Below are 19119 nucleotides of genomic sequence, written 5' to 3'. Positions count from 1 at the left end.
TCCCAAAGGCGTGGGATTACAGGCTGAGCCACCGAGCCCGGCTTGTTTTGTTTTTTGAGTAGGTGTCTCACTCTCACCCAGGCTGGAGTACAGTGGCGCAATCATAGCTCTCTGCAGCCTCAACCTCCTGGGACTCAAGTGATCCTTCCACCGCAGCCTCCCAAGTAGCTGGGACTACAGGCATGTGCCACCACCTGACTAATTTTTGTATTTTTTGTTGTCCAGGCTTGTCTCAAATTCCTAGGCTCAAGCAATTCTTTCACCTTAGCCTCCCAGAGAGATTACAGGTATGAGCCACTGTATCCAGTCTTAAGGCCATTTTTTACAGCATTCAGCTTTATCAGTCTTTTTGTCTTTTTAGGTTTTATGTTATAGCTAGAGAGGTCTTCTCTATTCTGAGATTATAAGCTAATTTTCTTTTAAAAAAGATTTCTGTGGTTTTATTTTCTACATTTAGATATTTGATCGACTTGGAATTAAACAGTGTAAGATGTGAAGAGTGAATTCACCTTTTTTTCTAGATGTTTACCTAGTTATTTCAACTCAGTTTATTGAATAATCTGTCTTTTCCCTACCAATCTGAAATACCATCTCAGTAATGAACTAAATGCCTGCATAAGTTGATCAGAAAGGTAGCATTTCAAATCAGTTGGGTGTGTTTCTCATTTATTCACTGGCAGTGAATGAGAATGCCACATCCTTGCCAGTATTTGGTGTTTTGGATTTTCGCCATTCTTCTGAGTATATGGTGGTATGTTGTTTGAATTTTGAATTCCCTAGTGACAGGATCTTGAACAGCTTCTCATATGCTTATTTGCCATGTGTGTATCTTCTTCAGAAAGGTGTCTGTACAGGTCTTTTGCCCATTTTTTAATTAGGTTGTTATTGTTGAGTTTTACGAGTTGTATATTTTGGATAACTTTATATCAGGTATGCTTCAAACTTTAAATTTGTAAATTGAAGTTTTTAAAAGTGAGCTGCTGGATTCTCTAGTAAATATTTAGGATTTTTGTCTGATACAAAGAGATTGTTCTCTTTAGATAAAGTTGTACAGTAATTTGGGCTATTTTAGGGGTTGAAACTGTATGAAAGTCAATAGCCTGCTTAGAGTTCACATCAAAATTCCTGGACTTACCAGTGAACTTCTTATAAAATCTGTTCATTTCAGGGCACTTTCATTGTTGGTGCCCTCTCAAAACTTAGAATTACTCATATCTTGCAAACACTTGAGAAACTGCTGGAATGTAGTTACATATTTCAGAAGTGGAGGCCAGAAGTATTTGGGACTAGCAGATAGAGGAAGAGATGCCTGTCAATTTGACTTGTACTGGCATGAGACCTCATTAGTTGTGATCACATTAATTCAATAGAAGAAAGTGGGCTAGATTGAACTATATTAATAAGAGGGGGTGTCCCAAAAAGCCCAGCACTATCTTTTGGAGGGCAAGCCCCTTGTAGTACACTTGGGATTTGATCCTCCAGATCAAACAGTTGGCCAAAGTTTTTATCTGGAAATTTTGAGAAGTTTTCGTCATGATTTGTGGAAGTAACATCCTGAGTTGTGGCAAACAAGTGACTGGTTTTTCTTTTTCTTTTTTTTTTTGAGTGAGAGTCTCACTTTGTCACCCAGACTACAGTGCAGTGGCCGCTCCCGGTCACCGCAGCCTTGACCTGCTGGGCTCTGGTGATCCTTCCGCCTCAGACTTCCATGTAGCTGGAACTACAGGCGTGCACTACCATGCCCGGCTAATTTTTTATTTATTGTAGAGATGAGGTCTTGCCAAGTTGCCCAAGTGGGTCTCGAACCCGTGGACTCAGGCAATCCACTCACCTCAGCCTCCCAAAGTGCTGGGATTATAGGCTGAGCCACTGAGCCCAGCTGTGACTGGTTTTTCCACCATGACAATGCATCTGTCCACACTGTGCTGAGTGTTCAGCAGTTTTTGACCAAAAAACAGCATGACCCTTATGCCCCACCCTCCCTGTTTACCCAGTCTCGCACCGAGTGACTTTTTTTGTTTCCTCAATGAAAAAAGTCTTCAAAGGAAAACATTTTGCTGTTGTGAAAGAAGTAAAACAAAAAACAGCAGAAACACTTTAGCATAAAAATTGACTAATTCAAAAACTGTTTTGAGCAGTGGAAAAAGAGTCTTGATAGGCATATTGTACCAAATGAAGGGTACTTTGAAGGTGACTGAAGTTTAAACATGTAAGAATAAATGCACAATTTTTAATAGATGAATTCTGGAGTCTTTTGGTCCCCCTTGCATACAGTTTGTTAAGCAAATGAAGGGTGGGGAATTGCGTGGAGATATTTAGCCTATTTAAAAGAAGTAACTAGCTTGAGCAAAGATAGGTAGGTGGAGATGGGAAGATGCAAAATTAAGCAATGTAGATGCATCATTTATGGATGACTAAGGAAGATGGAGATGAGAGAAATTACTGGAAATGTCCATAAGGCTTTAACTTTTGGCGCAGTAATTCCTTACAACCCCTAAGACATTGGTAACGTGCTGTGGCTACTGCTCCTACTACTTCTGCTACTGCTGCCACCAAAGCTCTTTAGTTTACCTGAATTGAGACCAGAGTGCCTCAACCTTCCTTTTGTGGACCCTGATGTGTTTGTGGAAAGGCACATGGGAGAAGGTATGGGTTATTTTCATTTTAGAAGAAAATCAAGCTCTTTTCTATGTATGTACAAAGGAATGTTATATCTAGCATGAATTCTGAGGAAGTAAAATTTATTTAGTTGATGAAACATGCATTTCAGCTAGTTTGTAAAGAAAGTATATTTCCCTGTCAAATTGAGGTCTGACCACACTCTGACTGTAATGACTCTTGTTTTTCTAAATTTCATGTACCTCCTTTACTTGCTGGCCTGTCAGCTTTTAATTTTGTCACTTCATCTTTTTTTTATATTGTCTCCCATTGCCTTTTGTTTACTCCTTTTCCCTGTTTGAAAATCAAATTTAAGAATTATGTTGCCTAAATCTGGCTGCAGTATGTCTGTGGGTATTCACTTCAATTGTTTCTAGTAAAAAACAATTGTAGGTTAAATAAGAGTTAGTGAAGTAATAGTATGTTTTTGTTGTATAGCTAGGTTGGTAGTTTTTCTTATAAGCTGTTTCTTTTGATTCTTTCAAATTAATCTAAAGTCGACAAGTAAATTATTGTTATTCTCATATTTGTGATGAGAAAAGCAGAATTGGGGCTTGAATTTGGTTCTTTGGGTAATGGTTATTTCATGTACCCAGAAACCTTCAGGATGTAAAACTATCTTGCAGAGCATAAAGGTTGCTGAAGTTTGATTTCTGTATCAGTGGTTCTCAAATTTTGGGTCTCAGGATGCTTTTGTCTTAAAAATATTGAGGATCCCAAAGAGCTTTTGTTTACATAAGTGTATTTATCAATATTTACCATATTAGAAATTAAAACTGAGAAATCTAAAAATATTAATTTACTTAAACTCACTTATGGTAGAATAAACAAGGTTGCTTTTTTCTTGAGTAGACAACTGTTCTCGTAAAAGTTTTTAGCTTGAGGAGCGGCTTTGTTTTACGTGTTTACTAATCTGTTAATGCCTTTCTGACTTAGAGAAGATTGCTTAATTCTCACATCTGTTTCTGTGTTTATTCTGTTGCTTTACATTTTGTGTGACAAGTGGGAGACAATTGGCCTCACTGCTTTGTATGTTGGAAAAGGAAGAAATATTTTAATACTTTTTAAAAAAGATAACTATGAATCTTCTTTCATTCTGAACAAAACTGGACAAGTGGTACTTTCTAAAGAATCTGAAAATCTAAGAACTGTCAAACTTTTGATTTCAGAGATGGTCATCAAAAAAACCAACACATTTACTCATTTTATAGTAATGCTTAGGGCATTTGTATTAGAATTGGTAGAATTTTTATTTTGGTGGGAATATAGGAATGAGGTGGTATCACTAAGCTCATTGGAAAGTGGGGAGTTTTCTTGTATGTTTTGCCTGCCTGTTAGAAGTCACCAGACTTTTCTGTTTCTGACTGAGGAGAAACAAAGCAAGCAGCAGTTGGCAAGCAGGATCAGAAGACCATCATTTATGGAGGAGCGAATTTTAAGGAAAGATGATAGTAGTAGTGATACCTATTACCTGGATAGAGAGAAATGCAATTTCTACTGTACTTCATATGATTCAGGCTTTGAGGAAAGATAAATTACTCTCTGTGAAACAAGATGCCATCCTACAGATTATAAATGATAGCTAAAGAGTGGTGTTTGACTAACCTGTAATCTAATATCCTAATTTAGATTGCCAACTTCCTGTCATTGTGTGTTGGGAGCTCCATTAATACAGTGGTGATATTATTTTTGTCAGTCTGTAGGTATACTGTTAGAGCCATGCAGTGACCATGGTGACAGTGAAGATGGCTGTCTTGAGAGGTAAGCATTTTCTCTTGTTGTTAATTAACTTTGAGAATTGGAATTCTTCACAGATTTTGGGGTAAAATTTTTAGATGAATATCCATCATAAACATTCAGTTTAGATAATCTAAAAAAAATCATACTTTTTGTTTTAATGTTAGACATAAAGCCTATTAAATATCCACAAATATTTATAGTTGTACAAGTTCCAACAGACATTAGTTAAAACTTGGAAAACATTCAGAGGAAAGGACATAAGCTTTCTTGGGGGCACCTGAAATTTTCAGTTCATTTGTAGAACAATTGGGAATTTATTGATATTCTGAATTTACTTATCAGTGAGTTAATTCATGACTTTGTAACTGTGGATAACTAACTGAGAGATGAGAATGTATTTACTTCAGCAAGTATGTACAGACTGATTCTCTTCTCCTTGGAACTCATAAACTGTGTCCAGTACAGTTTATGTATGTAGTTATTGCTTTTTAGCTCCTTTACCAGTTGTACTGAGAGAGAGAGAGTGAGGCAATCAGCATTTCAACCAAATGTAGAATCTCAGTAGGTAGAGTCCTTTTGAAAGGAAGCTTTCTAGAATGTTTTAAGTCATTAAGTAGGATTTTGGTCTTGTTACTACCCCTTGCCTCATTCTTCAAGATGCTGCTAAAAAGTATTAGGAAAGATGATTTTAAAGTCTGAAAACACATTAGTAATGAAGTTACTGGCTAGATGGTAAATATTGAGAGACTCCAAATGGCATTTTTAATTTGTTGATAATCTGTTGGCTAGGGCAAACTTGTGTTTAATTCCACCGTTTATTTTCATTATGACTAGGAAACTGTTTAATGGTGAGTAAATTCTTTGGAGCCATGTCTCTGGAGCATCCTCATACTCTGAAGGTCCACAGATTTTCTGCTTACAGCAGTTCCTTGTGCTTCCTTTCAGGAGGCAGGAATGATCCTCTTCCAGCCCAGGGAGTATTGAAGCTATGGGCTGAAGATATAAGATTAACAACATTAACAGGCATCCCCAGAATGATGACATCTGGATTTGGTAGAACAATAAGGATCCATTTAGTGAGGACTCAATCTTTTTGGAAAAAGCTCTTTCCTCTTCAGCTTGTGTATAGGTTAGCAAACTTGTTTTTAGATCCAAAGAATACCTTGGTTAGGTGGATTGCATTTTGCATGTTTAACACTCAAGTTTCTCCAATTTAGGTGATTAGGTCTATTAGGTCTTTTAGTCTGCTAGGGTAGAATTGACTCATCCTGCTATTTGCTTTCACTCTAAGCAAAGGAATGCCTTTGAGCTTGTCAGGAAATTTAGTTCATTTCTCATGCTCAGCAAGAATAAGGTAATTATGTATATGAGGGGATGATTTGCCATATTTAGATCAAGACCTGTCTTCTGAGTGCACAGACTGTTATGGCTAGTTAGAAGTGTCATCTGCATGTGTCACGATAAATTATCGCAGTAGCTTTAGGAAAGAGAATTTTTCCCTAGTAGGTGTATTGATAACCTGCTGTATAATAGATAGCAGATACTCTGTGAACTGGCAAAATTGGTACAGCTCATTTGTGATAGCTTGCTATGACACTTGTTCTAAATAGGGATTCGTTTTTCTGGGGAAATAAAAGTTGAATTGAAATTTTAGAAAAACAGTATATTGTTATGTTTTGAGGAAGGAATGGTCTAGAAGGAGTACCTTTGTGATAGAATACAGTCAGATTTAAAGTAAAAGACGTAGCTGTACCTTAAAAAAATCTTCTTTAAAAGAAGGTCTCAGAGTGGGGAGAATAAAGCTATTTATTTGGTCAAAACGTTTATTTTACAAAATCTTTTCCATTGTACATTCATTCTTTTTGGTTTCTACCTTACTGTGGATTTTTTCCTGGTAGAAATATTTTTATTTTGGGGGGTGGTTTTGGCTGTGGGGGAACAGTGGGAAACATTGCTTAATTTTTCTAAACCTGAGAGATTCTGTGGATCTTTTCAGTATTGTGTGATTTTTTTTCAGATATAGGGCTCCAAAGAATGGGCATACATCCAGTTATCATTTTCTCTTCTCACGTTGTAAATGCTAACTATATTGGGGAAGAGGGGAATCTAGGTAAGATATATGTAATGATGCTTACTTTTTTATTTTTAATATACTAATAAGTTTACTTGTATTTTTAGGAAAGAATATTTGTTATTTGACAGTGATAAATTGTCACACTTGATTCTGGTAAGAACTGTTTTTCTCTTATAGTTCTTAAAAAGTTGCCTAGGTTTAATCTATGAATTATTATTATCATCTTTAACTCTTGGGTTGGCTGGTTTTAAAGAGGATGTAAATAGAAGTACTCTCATCAAATGTTTTACAGTTAAATGGCAACTTAATTTGTCACTTTTGGTTACAAGAGATTTGGTTATGAAAACATTTTCCTGAATTTGGGATCCAAATTTTGTCTTTCAGTAAGACATGTTATAAAACTGCATGTTTATATTTGCAGATAGCTTGCATGGTGGGAGTGGGACAGTTGGCTGTATAGGCACAGTAAGCTAATGAAGACTGCACACAAATGTATGCTGGCTGTCTTTAAGCTGGTGTGACAAGCTTCCATGGTTGTGAAATGTATTCTTGATTTTAAAATACAGGATTCTAGTAGCAAGATATGTGATTTGAATGCCAACACTGAATCAGAAGTGCCAGGAGGTCAAAGTGTTGGTGTTCAAGGGGAAGCAGCATGTGTCCAAGTTCCACATTTAGATCTGAAGACTGTTTCTGATGGTGATAAATGGGAAGGTAATTTTACCCATACACATTATTTTCCTGATCATCTTATTGCAATTGAAATTACCCTAAGCAGTAACAAGACTACTGCCCTTTTCTGGATAACCTTTTTCATCTTAATTTTCTCTTCTCCCTCTTATATAAGTTGATGAGTGAGCATTTTTACTGAAATATACTAATGAGATTATAGGGTAGCATCTCATGGGAACTAGAAGTTCTTATCTGATCCATTAACTTTGAAAATTGATACTAGAAAAATAAAATTACTCAGGATAACCTTTTGTTTTTTGTTTATTTATTCATTCACTCTTTTTTTTTTTTTTCTTTTTTTGAGTTGGAGTCTTACTCTGTCACCCAGACTGGAGTGCAGTGGCCGCTCCCGGCCACCGCAGCCTCGACCTGCTGGGCTCTGGCAGTCCTTCCGCCTTAGCCTTCCAAGTAGCTGGAACGACAGGCGCGCACTACCACGCCTGGCTCATTTTGATTTATTGTAGAGATGAGGTCTTGCCAAGTTGCCCAGGCGGGTCTCGAACCCGTGGGTTCAGGCAATCCACTCACCTCAGCCTCCCAAAGGTGCAGGATTACAGGCTGAACCACCGAGCCCGGCTTCATTTACTCTTTTGAATTGTAGTCTTACTCTGTGGCACAGGCTGGAGGGCAGTGGCATAATTATGGTTCACAGTAGCCTCAACCTTCCGAACTCAGGCTATCCTTCCACCTTAGCCTTCTTGAGTAGCTGGGACTACAGACGTGTGCTTCCATGCATGGCTAATTTAAAAAAAAAATTTTTGTAGAGACAGGGTCTTGCTATGTTGCCTAGGCTGGTCTTGAAAAATCCTCTTGCCTTAGCCTCCCAAAGTGCTGGGATTACAGGCATGGAACACCATACCTAGCCAGGGCTTTGTTATTTGTTAAACCAGATGCTATCTCCCAGTCTTTAGAAGTCCAGTGTGTTAGGGCTTGGGGATCTCACCAATTTAAACAGAAAATGTGTAACTACCTTTTCCTTAGGGTCATCAGGAATACTTTATTAAAAAAAAGATCTTCGAGGGCACTTCTCAACAAATTCTATACCATATCCCTGTATTAGGTTATGAAGGTATGGTAGGGGGAGGGGCAAAAATTTGTACAAAGGAGAGAAGTTTAAATTTCACAAGCAAGTAACAGGTATGTGCATTTCTCAAAACTCAGCAAATGCACATTGAAGATTTTTGCATTTCATTGTGTATAAAGTTTTCTTTTTATATCAAGAGAATCAAAAACTGTAAACAAATACTGAACTTTAGTGGATGATTTACATGCTAGAGTGTTTATGGGGAAATAATACTGGTACTTGCAGTTTACTCTGAAATTCATGGAAAAAATAAGATGGTTAATGGGATGGATAAATGTTATAAAGCGTGTATAGTAAAACGTTAAGGTAGACTCCAGGTGATTAGTATATGATGTTCACTGTAAATTTCTTTCAATTCTGCTGTTTATTTGTAGCCTTTCAAGTAAAATGTTGGGGAGGGAAAGCAAGCAATAAATTTGGATCCAGGAGTCTTTCTGGATCATATATCTTCCTTGGCAAAGAGACAGTGAGACAGCTCAGGAGTCTTAAGTAGAGTTACATATCCATTCACTTGGATGAACCTTTGGCAAGTTATCTGATGACATATGGCAATAACAACAGGAATGGTAATGCCAGTGCCATGGACTCCTTTTGATACTGAAAGTCCACTCACCTGATTATAGCTGGTATGTAGGTTTTTTTTTTTAAAGGTCTAAGGCATTTTTTTTCAGCCACAACCAAGTCATTGTGCTCTCTTTATTGTTGGCTCCTTCCACCCCCCTTTTTTAAGGTCTAGATATTTTGGCATACCCAGTGGCATATTATATGTCTTAACATAGACTGAATCAGGAAGTTGTCTTTCATTTGTTTTGTTCTGGGTTATTCAGGACATTTGTAATTTATGAAGATGTTCCCCAGAGTTAGCGGGGGTGTGTTAGTATATGGTAGCAGTGAAGATGAAATGTCTTTTTTAGTTACTTATTGTGGCATAATCACTGAAAAGGAAGGATCACCAGAGCACCCCTTGGAGCCTTGGTAGAAAAGGAGTCTCTGAAAGAAGACTCTGGAATACTAATAAAGCACCTTTGCTTCTTCCTCTTAGATGATGGAGATGAACAGTCCTTTATTATCTTTGGCCTGGGGGTCCTGCTCTTAAGTTTTAAGCATAGAAGAGCAATTATATTTTATTGTCTGAGGAGATTGGACATTCTCTGTCTTGCTTCAGCTTTTTTAAGGCTCCCCCAAGAAGAACCTCATACTAGAAAGTCTTTTTTCCCCCATCAGAATCCAGCTCCTACAGTTTGGTATAGGGAAAGGAGGTCACCTGTGGACTGCTGGTCCTTGATTTTCAATGCCTGAGCTGCCCTGGCAAGTCTCTCCATGTAGGCCTCCTGCTTGTTCTTCTGGAAGAGGGGTCAGTGACTTTTCAATGGTTAGAGACACCTGAGTGAACTCCCCAGCCATCAACCATCCATGTGCTTGGTAGAGTGGCTGTTAGTAGACATGTTGCTCCTTCCAACTTTGCTACCAATGTGAACATCAATTTTCCACAATTAGGAGTTAGGATATTCTAAATGAAAAAGAGGCCAAATTACTTTAGATCCTGGATACCTTGGAATCAGAGACATACTTTGTTTGATGTGCCTCTTTGTAGAGAAGTGGAGTGACTCCAGATAGAGGCCTACCTAGCTCTTCCTAAGTATATGGTTTTTGTTTCACTCAAAGGATAGTCAGCAGAATGCAGTAGTTAGCAAGCAGGTAACACGTGACTGTCATCAGTATGAATTTGTAGGAGCTGTTGAATAAGTTTTGGCTTTTAATGGAAGTGGACACCATCTTTTCTTCAGATTGTCTTCTGCTAACTCCAGAATGAAATACAGTAGGATCTTTTCAAAGAGCAAACACAGAGATTTTTTTTCCTTTCAAATCAGTTACACTGAAAAGCTTCAAACAGTATCTGCTTGAGAATTCCATTTCTTCTGTTTTATGTTTGAGTTTTAATAAAGTAGCACTACTTTTTTTTTTTGCCTTGCTTGCTGAAATGGAAATGTATGTTTGTGTTTGTTAAAGTTTGGTTAGTAGTAATTTCTTTGAATAAAGTTTTTGAGCAGAATGCCTAACTGGTTTTAGGGAAATGTTTTTGGTATTTTTGGCTTTGTGTTGTTATGTGTATGGTTTGTTCTGACTGTGCCGTGTGTTCACTTTAGTATTTTTTGCCATTTTTTCCATTTTATTAGCGTCATGCCCTATCACTTTTCCCCTCATTGATTTCAAAACAATGCATCTGCAGAGAGATGGGGAGGGTAAGTATGGTTCACCATAGTTTAGTTTTTTTGCCTCTTTATGGTTCACTTTGTTTGTCTTTTTAGTAAGCCCTTCTCCTGCTGTCCCCATATTTTAGGGAAACTGTTCTGGGTTAAAAATAATGCCCAGAAAAAGTTGTTATTACTTCTTTCCTTTCTTAAAAATAGGATATTTCTCATAAATTTTACACATATATATATATATGTACACACACATATATATATATTTTTTACCTGTTTCTTATTTGCTGGGACACAGGTACAAGGGTTGCTTTGAAAATCACTTTATTGCTGGGTTTATGGTGGGATTGCACGTTTTGTATCCAATTTTTAATTATCGGATTGATCTTGACTTCAGAAACAAACTAAATTATGTTCTTATTACTCTGAAAATAAGGTAATGCTTTAAATTGTGAATGCATAAAGTTAAACTAAATCACTGAGGAAGCAATCTTAGCTATTGTGTGAAGAAAAAACATCTTGAATTTTGACACTGTCAAGCTATCTTTAATTCATTTTTGCCATTGTTAATAGCCATAGCATCAAAATTTAAAATTTTAGTTATTAAAAAAAAAAGCTGATGGATAGGAAAGGTTTTTCCCCCCTCCTATACTCCAGTGATGCTTGTGTATTGTGTGTATGATCTATATGTGTGCTGTATGTAGTCACACCTTATATATGTAAAGACATCAAATATATTAACACAGTTTTGTTTGAGAGCATGCAGGATAACTCCAATAAAATACTTAAGATCTAGTGCTATTAAATTTTGTCTTGATAATACTGTTGGGTATTTAATATTAAAATGTATATTATACATGGGAATCCCATAACGAAAGATAACCACCACAGTTTAATGTTAGAAGCCAGGTGCTATCAGGTGAGTTAGCTCCTCCTTTGGAAATGTTAGAATTTTTCTAAAGTCAGAGAGCTCCATTTGATGAATGTACTGTGTAGCGTTGAGAAGAGCTTCTGCATCTTCTTAACGTAGCTACTTGACAGTAAGGGACAATTCATACACTTGGCATCATTTGGTTTGTTAAATTAAATTTCTAACTAGCGACTACTGAGTGTTTGCTGTTTCTAAGTAAGAGTTTTTCCCTGCTTGAAAAAAAAACATTTTAAAATATAACATCTCTAGAAAAGTTAGAATTATATTAAATAGCAATTTTAGAATTAAATTATATCTTAAAGAGCTTGACAGTGTCCTTTCTTGGTTTGCCACTGGGTTCAGACATTTAAGGTATGTGAAAATAGAACTCTGGGCTAAAAGAAGCTTGAATAATTTTAAACTACAGGAGGCTTTATGTATATCTTATTTCATTAAAAAAATATATAATAAGTATTATGAACCAGTACATAATGATATGATTTAAAAAACATATGGCTGATATCTTGTGACTTTTTTCCTACGTGGAATCAAGATGCCTATGGTACTATCCCTTGCATTTGTTTTACAGAGCCATTTCCTGCTTTTAAATCTTGGCATGAGGACTCTGAGTCTGGAGAAGCTCAGCTGTCTCCACAAGCTGGAAGAATGAATCATCATCCATTGGAAGAGGACTGTCCTCCTGTATTATCACACCGCAGTTTAGATTTTGGGCAAAGCCAGCGTTTCCTACATGATCCAGAAAAGTTGGATTCCTCATCTAAAGCACTGTCTTTTGCTAGGTATATGATTTTTATGTACTAATGAGAGACAATTCCTTTTTTGTGTGTCTTTTGAAAGATTTAGTCTTCCATTTCAAAGCTTTCTTCTGTATTTCTTAGAGCACATTTTTGTAACTTTGGCCCTCCTGTTCTGAGTTCATTGAAATGTAGTGTTTGGGGTTTGTTCTTAAATAGACATTTCTTCATAGTGTATTTATTTATTCATTCATGACTGAAATACAGAACTCTGAAAAGGAAACAACAAGTGGTGCAGACAAGTTGCTAATGTTCTAATGTTTTTCATCAAAACATTAAATTGACATGAATGTTAAAAACTTTTCTGTGCAGTTTGAACACTTAAAAGAGTTTGAGCTGTTAGGTATCTTTGTTTATTTTCTGTCTTTCTCCAAACAGTTTTAAATGATTCCAAATCGTTTTCATTATTACTTGTATTAACTAATTTTGTGGTCTGTAACACTACAGTGTTTCTTTTTGCTACTTGTCTTTTAGTGTTAGGGTATTAATTTTACTTTAAAGATATACTTATTGGTAATAGTGTATCATCTGCGTAATAAGAGGTATGGTGTTAGTACTTGAAAATTTAACACAAGGTTGGCCTTTTGTTTTAATTCAGGATTCGAAGATCATCCTTTAGTTCAAAAGATGAAAAAAGAGAAGACAGAACACCTTATCAGCTGGTCAAGAAGCTTCAGAAAAAAATCAGACAATTTGAAGAACAGTTTGAAAGGGAAAGAAATAGCAAGGTAAGTTTGTAGCATTGCCCAAAGTGAGCTAGCTGGGTCTAATATTAGAATTGGGAGGAGAATCTTTCAAGAGTATTAGTTTAACTCCATCCTGAGAAAGAACAAATCTGAGATGCCCAGAGGAATAGTGGTCATATATATCTGAGATCATATAGAATCTTAACCTTCTGATTTCCAGGTCAGTTTTCTTGCCATTGCACTATGGCTTATTTCTATTTTCATTAGCAAAATAGCTTTTAGGATTTTTAAAGCAAGTACTTTACATTGACAAAGCATGTCACACTGACAAATTATGCTACTTCTGATTCGTCAAAAGCTACAAGTACCAAGAGAGGAGGGGGAGAGTAAGTGAGGGGAAGTAAGGGGAAAGGGGAAAGAGTTTAAATAATTAGAATATGTAAAGTGGGAAGAGTCCTATATTCAAATCTGGCATCTGCCAGTTACTAGACCCTGCTCTGGGAGAGCTTTATTTTATATCCTGCTCTATCTTATGAAAATAAAATAAGATGGAATGAAGATTGAGTGAGATCTATGCTGTAGGAACTATAAAATACTCTTTGGGCATAAATTAGCATAACCATTGCTTACCACAAAAGTGGCAGTGATTCTACCTTTTAATTTTTCAGCCCTCCTACAGTGATATTGCAGCCAATCCAAAGGTTTTAAAATGGATGACAGAGCTTACCAAACTGCGGAAACAAATTAAAGGTATATGATGTACCATTTTGTAATGTATTTGCACTTTATTTATTTATTTTTTTGAGTTGGAAGCTCACTCTGTCACCCAGGCTGGAGTTCAGTGGCACGATCATGGCTCATCTCAGCCTCCAATTTTTGGGCTCAGTTTAAAAGACTTACCCAGCCTATATTTGCATTTTAAAAATGTTTAAGAAAGTATCTTTCTTGTGTTTTTATTAGTAATATTGTTTTGAAAGTTACCCTAGATTATATATTCATAGGTATACTGATATTATGAAGCTTATCTGAAATATATTTCAATTAAGCAGTTTTGGGTCTTGGTAGGTTTTTTTTACTTATTTTTTTTTTTTTATTGGAGTCTCACTCTGTCACCTAGGCTGGAGTGCAGTTGCATGCTCATGGCCACCTCAGCCTCAACCTCTAGGCTCAGGCAATCCTTCTGCCTCAGCCTTCCAAGTAACTGGAACAACAGACTCACGCCACCACGCCTGGCTAATTTTTTGATTTATTGTAGAGATGAGGTCTCGCCAAATTGCCCAGGCTGGTCTCGAACCCGTGGGCTCAGGCAATCCTCTAACCTCAGCCTCCCAAAGTGCTGGGATTATAGGCATGAGCCACCATGCCTGACCATTGGTAGGTATTTTACTAGGATTTTTTTGGTGTATAGTTCATCTGTGAGTGAGAATTCTAATCCTAGTGTATTGTTTTATACTATGGAGACTAACTTATAAGTCTTTTAAACTAGACCTTACATTTCTGGATGTCAGCCCAGTATAGCAGTTGTTAAGGAATATTTACTTTATGGATGTTTAGTGAATATACTTTTAAAAAATTATTAATACTTTAAAAGTTATCTGTGCCAAGATTGGGTTTATCATCTGGAGCATTATTTGGTTTATGCATTTGGATTTATTCAGTAAAGTTTTTATTATCTCTTATGTACCAAGTACTTTGTGGACAACTTGGGGGTATAGCAGTGAGCAAGACAGACACTGTCCCTTTTGTCATGGAGTTTAAGGTTAAGATAATTTCTCTTAACTCTTCTTTAAAATATTTCTTTATTTTCCCCTATAATTCTGTTAAACATTTCCCTGTTTAATGCCAGTTGCCAGCCATTAGTGAAAATCATTACCTTGATTGTATTACTAATCATTATTACTAAATTGACTAGCATTAGCTTCCTAGTTTCCCAATTTTTTCCATTTTCATGGTTCTACAGTCTATCTGCTGCATAGAAGCCAAAGTATCTTTTAAAAAGCATGTTGCCAGGTGTGATGGCTCATGTCTGTAATCCCAGTACTTTGGAAGGCGAAGACGTTGCCTGAGCTCAGGAATTTGAGACTAGCCTGGGCAACTTGGTGGGACCTTGTCTTTACAGTAAATAAAAAAATTAGCTGGGTGTGTGGTACATGCCTATAGTTCCAACTACTTGGAAGGCTGAGGCAGAAGGATCTCCTGAGCCCAGTGGGTCGAGACAGCCACTGCACTTCAGCCTGGGCAACAAAGTGAAACTCTGACTCAAAAAAAAAAGCGTTTCTCTCTTTTGTTCAAGTTCTTCAGTGGATTTCTACCAAGAATAAAGTCCAAACTTCTTACTATGGCTTCCAAGGCCTTGCACACTCTGTCTTTCTATTCCTTAAACATGTCAAGCTTTGGAACCTTTGCAGTGGTTATTGCTTCAGTTGAGGACAGATGCCCTCTCCTAGGTCTTCTGTGCTAGACCAGCTCCTAATCATTTCATATTCAACTAGAATGACACCATTCAGAAAGGCCTTGTCAGTCTCATCCAGTGTTTTTGCTCCTTCACAAAGAACACTCCTTTTAGCACTGTGATTTTGTCATGTTTTATCTTCTTTATAGCACTTAGCACTCTTTGAAATGATTTTATAAATCTGATTACTTGGTTATTGTTCTTACTTTCCTTAATGTATGCTGCATGAGAATAGAGACCACGTGTGTTTTGTTTACTACTGTATCTCCAGTGCTTATTAGAGCATCTTATTCTATCTATAGTGGTTTTTAAATGACTATTAGTTAAAACAATGAATAGATTAGTTTTCTAGTATATATAATTTAAATATTTTATGTGACTTTGAAATATCTGAGCTTGTGTGTTATTGATATATGCCTTCTCATTGCATATCTTGCTTATTATTGATCTGTCCTTTTATTTGTGAAATGTAGATGCAAAGCACAGAAGTTCTGATGGAGAATTTGTACCTCAGACACGTCCACGTAGTAACACTCTTCCAAAAAGCTTTGGCTCTTCTCTAGACCATGAAGAGGAAGATAATGAAGATGAATCCAGGGTTGTTCAGAAGGAGAAAAAACCATCTAAGGAAGCAACGCTTGAACTTATTCTGAAAAGACTGAAAGAAAAACGTGTTGAGAGGTGTCTTCCAGAAGATATCAAGGTAATTGAGCTGCTATTTCTGCCCAGACTTAAAATTCCTGAAGCAATTACTACAGCAGGTTGGAGATGTTCAGGTAGTCTCACTGGCCTAAGTCTGTTCCCCAAGTTTGCAGATTCAGAAACATGCTTTTATCAACACACCAGAAGTACAGAATTTTTCAGGGATTGAGTCACAGTAATAAAACTAAAAAAACTGGAATTCTGATCATGTCATTTATGTTGGAGGCAGTTGGCAAGATGAGTGTGTAGGAGCATGAAACAGACCTGAGTTTGAATCCTGACATATAGCTAAGAGCTATATGTATTGAGCTCTTAGCTTATGCCAGACATTGACTGGTTTATTATACGCATTCTGCTACTCAGTTCCTTCAACAACCTTATGATGTATATGGACGCGATTGTGTCTATTAAAATAATACTAACTTGATATGGTTGTTATGAGGATTAAATGAATGAATTTTATTTTTTGAGGAATCATTACTCTTACTTAGTAAAGCCTATGCCTGGGGCAGTTCTGGTCAAAGAGGACTTGGTAACCGAAATTATATATCAGGTGAGATTTACTAGGAGAGTGGAGAGGGTAGGTGGTCTCTTTTGTCCAGGTAATGGTGAGTCCTGATGCACATTCTTATCTTGACAACAGAATTCACCTCTCTCATGATCTAAATATCGGAGCCTTTCTTTCCCCCGAACAGAGATGAATTCGTAATTTTCGTCCCTCCTCTTCCTTAACTTTTCTTTTGCTTTTAAGTTTAATATCTGCCCTTCCCCCTTCCCCCATAAGTGATTTTGATTGGATTAGCTTTATTCATATATGTTGTGCTAGGTTTAAGGTTAAAGCTTGAGGTTGAAATCACAATATTTTTCAGATTCTATACTCAGCTATCCTATGCTGATTGTATATAATATAAAGTGATATTTGTTATAGGAAGATATTATCCAGTGAATTGTTTTATCTTTAACTTCACTTTGGTGAGAGACAGGGTAGTATTAAATAGTACTAGAATAAGTAGGAAGTTTATTTGGTCTAATGTTAAAGGGTATTCTGTGGAATATTGGTTCATTGAGATGTTAATAGGTGAGCCTATGAAACAAAGGAGACAGATACATTTGTTCTGATTAATAGAGTAGGCAGGAATTCCCAGATTTATATGTCTGTGGAGATTGTCTGTGGACAAGTACATTTGGAAAATCCTGCCCCCTCTGCTAATTAGAATACTAAAAGATGTAAGAAGAGCATTGCAGTGTAGAGTGCGCCAACCCAGATGAAGGGAAACTGAATAGACTAGAAATCTAAGGTCACAACTTGACATTGTTGATCTTTTTCCAGGATTTTTCCACTATACTGCTGACAGATTTCTTAATAGTTTGGGAGAAATATTGAAATCATAAAATTTGTGCATGTGTATGTGCATATGCTAATAAAATGTACAACATTAAAATAACAAGCAGTTATGTATGTGTACTGTGTGCTGGGTAGGTACTGTTATTAATACTTTACATTTATTAACTCATATGATCTTCATTAGAGCCCTTTGAAGTAGGATGACGTATTCCCAATTTACAGATGCGGATATTGAACACAAAGAGGCTAAGTAATTTACCCAAGCCAGTATTCATAATATATACAGATAAAATAAAAATCAAGCCGTCAGATGGGTTTGGTACCTACTTATTAGAATTCCTATAGAATCCTATAGGAAACTGAACAATAGGTCCATAAGCCAGGGCTCCATTAACCTAGGCCAGATTGTTGATGGTCTGCCCTTTCAACCTAATTATTTACATTGTGAGAGTAAGAGAATAATAGTGGTGCCAATAGAGGTTTTTTTTTAAATTCCAGAAAATGACCAAGGATCATTTGGTAGAAGAGAAAACTTCTCTTCAGAAAAGTCTTCTTTACTATGAAAGTCAACATGGAAGGCCGGTAATGTCTCTCTTGCTAAAAAGATTTTATTTTCTATCTTAAAAAAGAGCATGAATCACTTTTGTGGCCTACATTCTTCAGAGCTGTTTTGTATGACTGGGGGACTGACTACTTATTTAATATAAAATTTGACATTGGAGGGATTCATTGTTTAATGTTTTGGACAGTTTAGATTTATGATGACTAGGCAATTTCCTTTTTTTCTTGTTTCAGGTGACCAGGGAAGAAAGGCACATTGTTAAACCACTCTATGATAGATACAGGCTTGTAAAACAGATGCTGACAAGAGCTAGCATCACTCCTATCCTTGTAAGTAAATCAAGCAGATATTTCTCTAGTGTATTTTACTAAGGTGTACTCTTCAAAAAAAAAGTATATATAATTATAGTGGTATATTGGAGAAATACACAGCCAAGTTAGAAAGAATTGTAAGGTGAGATTACTGATTTCAAAATAGGAAACTAATAAGTGCCTACTACTATTTACCAGCCACTTTTGTAAGCATTTTTTTGTATGTTTATGTCATTAAGTTTACTGACAAGTAAAATCACAACAGATAGAATATGATAGCCCATTTCATAGTTGGTGAAACTGAGGTTAAGGTAGTGAGTGATGTGCCCAAATTTACCTGCTTTGTAAGTGGCAGAAGCAGAATGAAAAAGCTCATAGTTCAGATTCCTTGCCTAGTTTCTTTCCATTTAAATTCATGTCTGTGAAAATGCATCTAGTTTTTGATGGCTATCATGATGATGTTCATCTAATTGCATAATAATATTAAACTGATTTTTTAAATAAGTTCATCTTTTTTAATGGGAAAAAGGTCAGTTAAAATAATGTATATTCGCCTGAACGAAACATATTTGTATACCTAACCCTTAACTGTACCCGACAATACCAAAATAAAAAATATTGATTAATTAAAAAAAATGCATATTCGCATTTGTGTACTTTTTTTTTTTTTTTTTTTTTTGAGTTGGAGTCTCACTGTGTCACCCAGACTGGAGTGCAGTGGCCGCTCCCGGCCACCGCAGCCTCGACCTGCTGGGCTCCGGCGATCCTTCCGCCTCAGCCTTCTGAGTAGCCAGAATTACAGGCATGCGCTACCACGCCCAGCTGATTTTTTGATTTATTGTAG

General features: G+C 36.5%; 1 protein-coding gene across 6 annotated transcripts in view; it reads left to right on the top strand.

Moving 5' to 3' along the window:
* FAM13B (family with sequence similarity 13 member B) overlaps nt 1–19119 on the top strand; it is an 89240-nt gene that overhangs the window by 59916 nt on the left and 10205 nt on the right. For 3 of the 6 annotated variants that reach the window (XM_008059280.2, XM_021712999.1, XM_008059275.2), the window contains 9 exons: nt 4355–4419; nt 6577–6625; nt 7039–7186; nt 11992–12202; nt 12816–12945; nt 13572–13653; nt 15829–16058; nt 17901–17984; nt 18198–18293. In XM_008059280.2, coding sequence (XP_008057471.1) covers nt 4355–4419; nt 6577–6625; nt 7039–7186; nt 11992–12202; nt 12816–12945; nt 13572–13653; nt 15829–16058; nt 17901–17984; nt 18198–18293 — 1095 coding nt within the window. Of the gene's footprint in view, nt 1–4354; nt 4420–6576; nt 6626–7038; nt 7187–10465; nt 10532–11991; nt 12203–12815; nt 12946–13571; nt 13654–15828; nt 16059–17900; nt 17985–18197; nt 18294–19119 lie in introns of all 6 variants that reach the window. The other 3 variants (XM_021712998.1, XM_021713001.1, XM_021713000.1) reach the window with 3 other exon arrangements.

Source organism: Carlito syrichta, unplaced genomic scaffold (assembly GCF_000164805.1).
Source record: "Carlito syrichta isolate Samal-C Ts95f unplaced genomic scaffold, Tarsius_syrichta-2.0.1 Scaffold303986, whole genome shotgun sequence".
Taxonomy (NCBI): domain Eukaryota; kingdom Metazoa; phylum Chordata; class Mammalia; order Primates; family Tarsiidae; genus Carlito; species Carlito syrichta.
The sequence above is the reverse complement of the archived record's forward strand: the minus strand, read 5'-3'. Positions and strand labels throughout refer to the sequence as shown.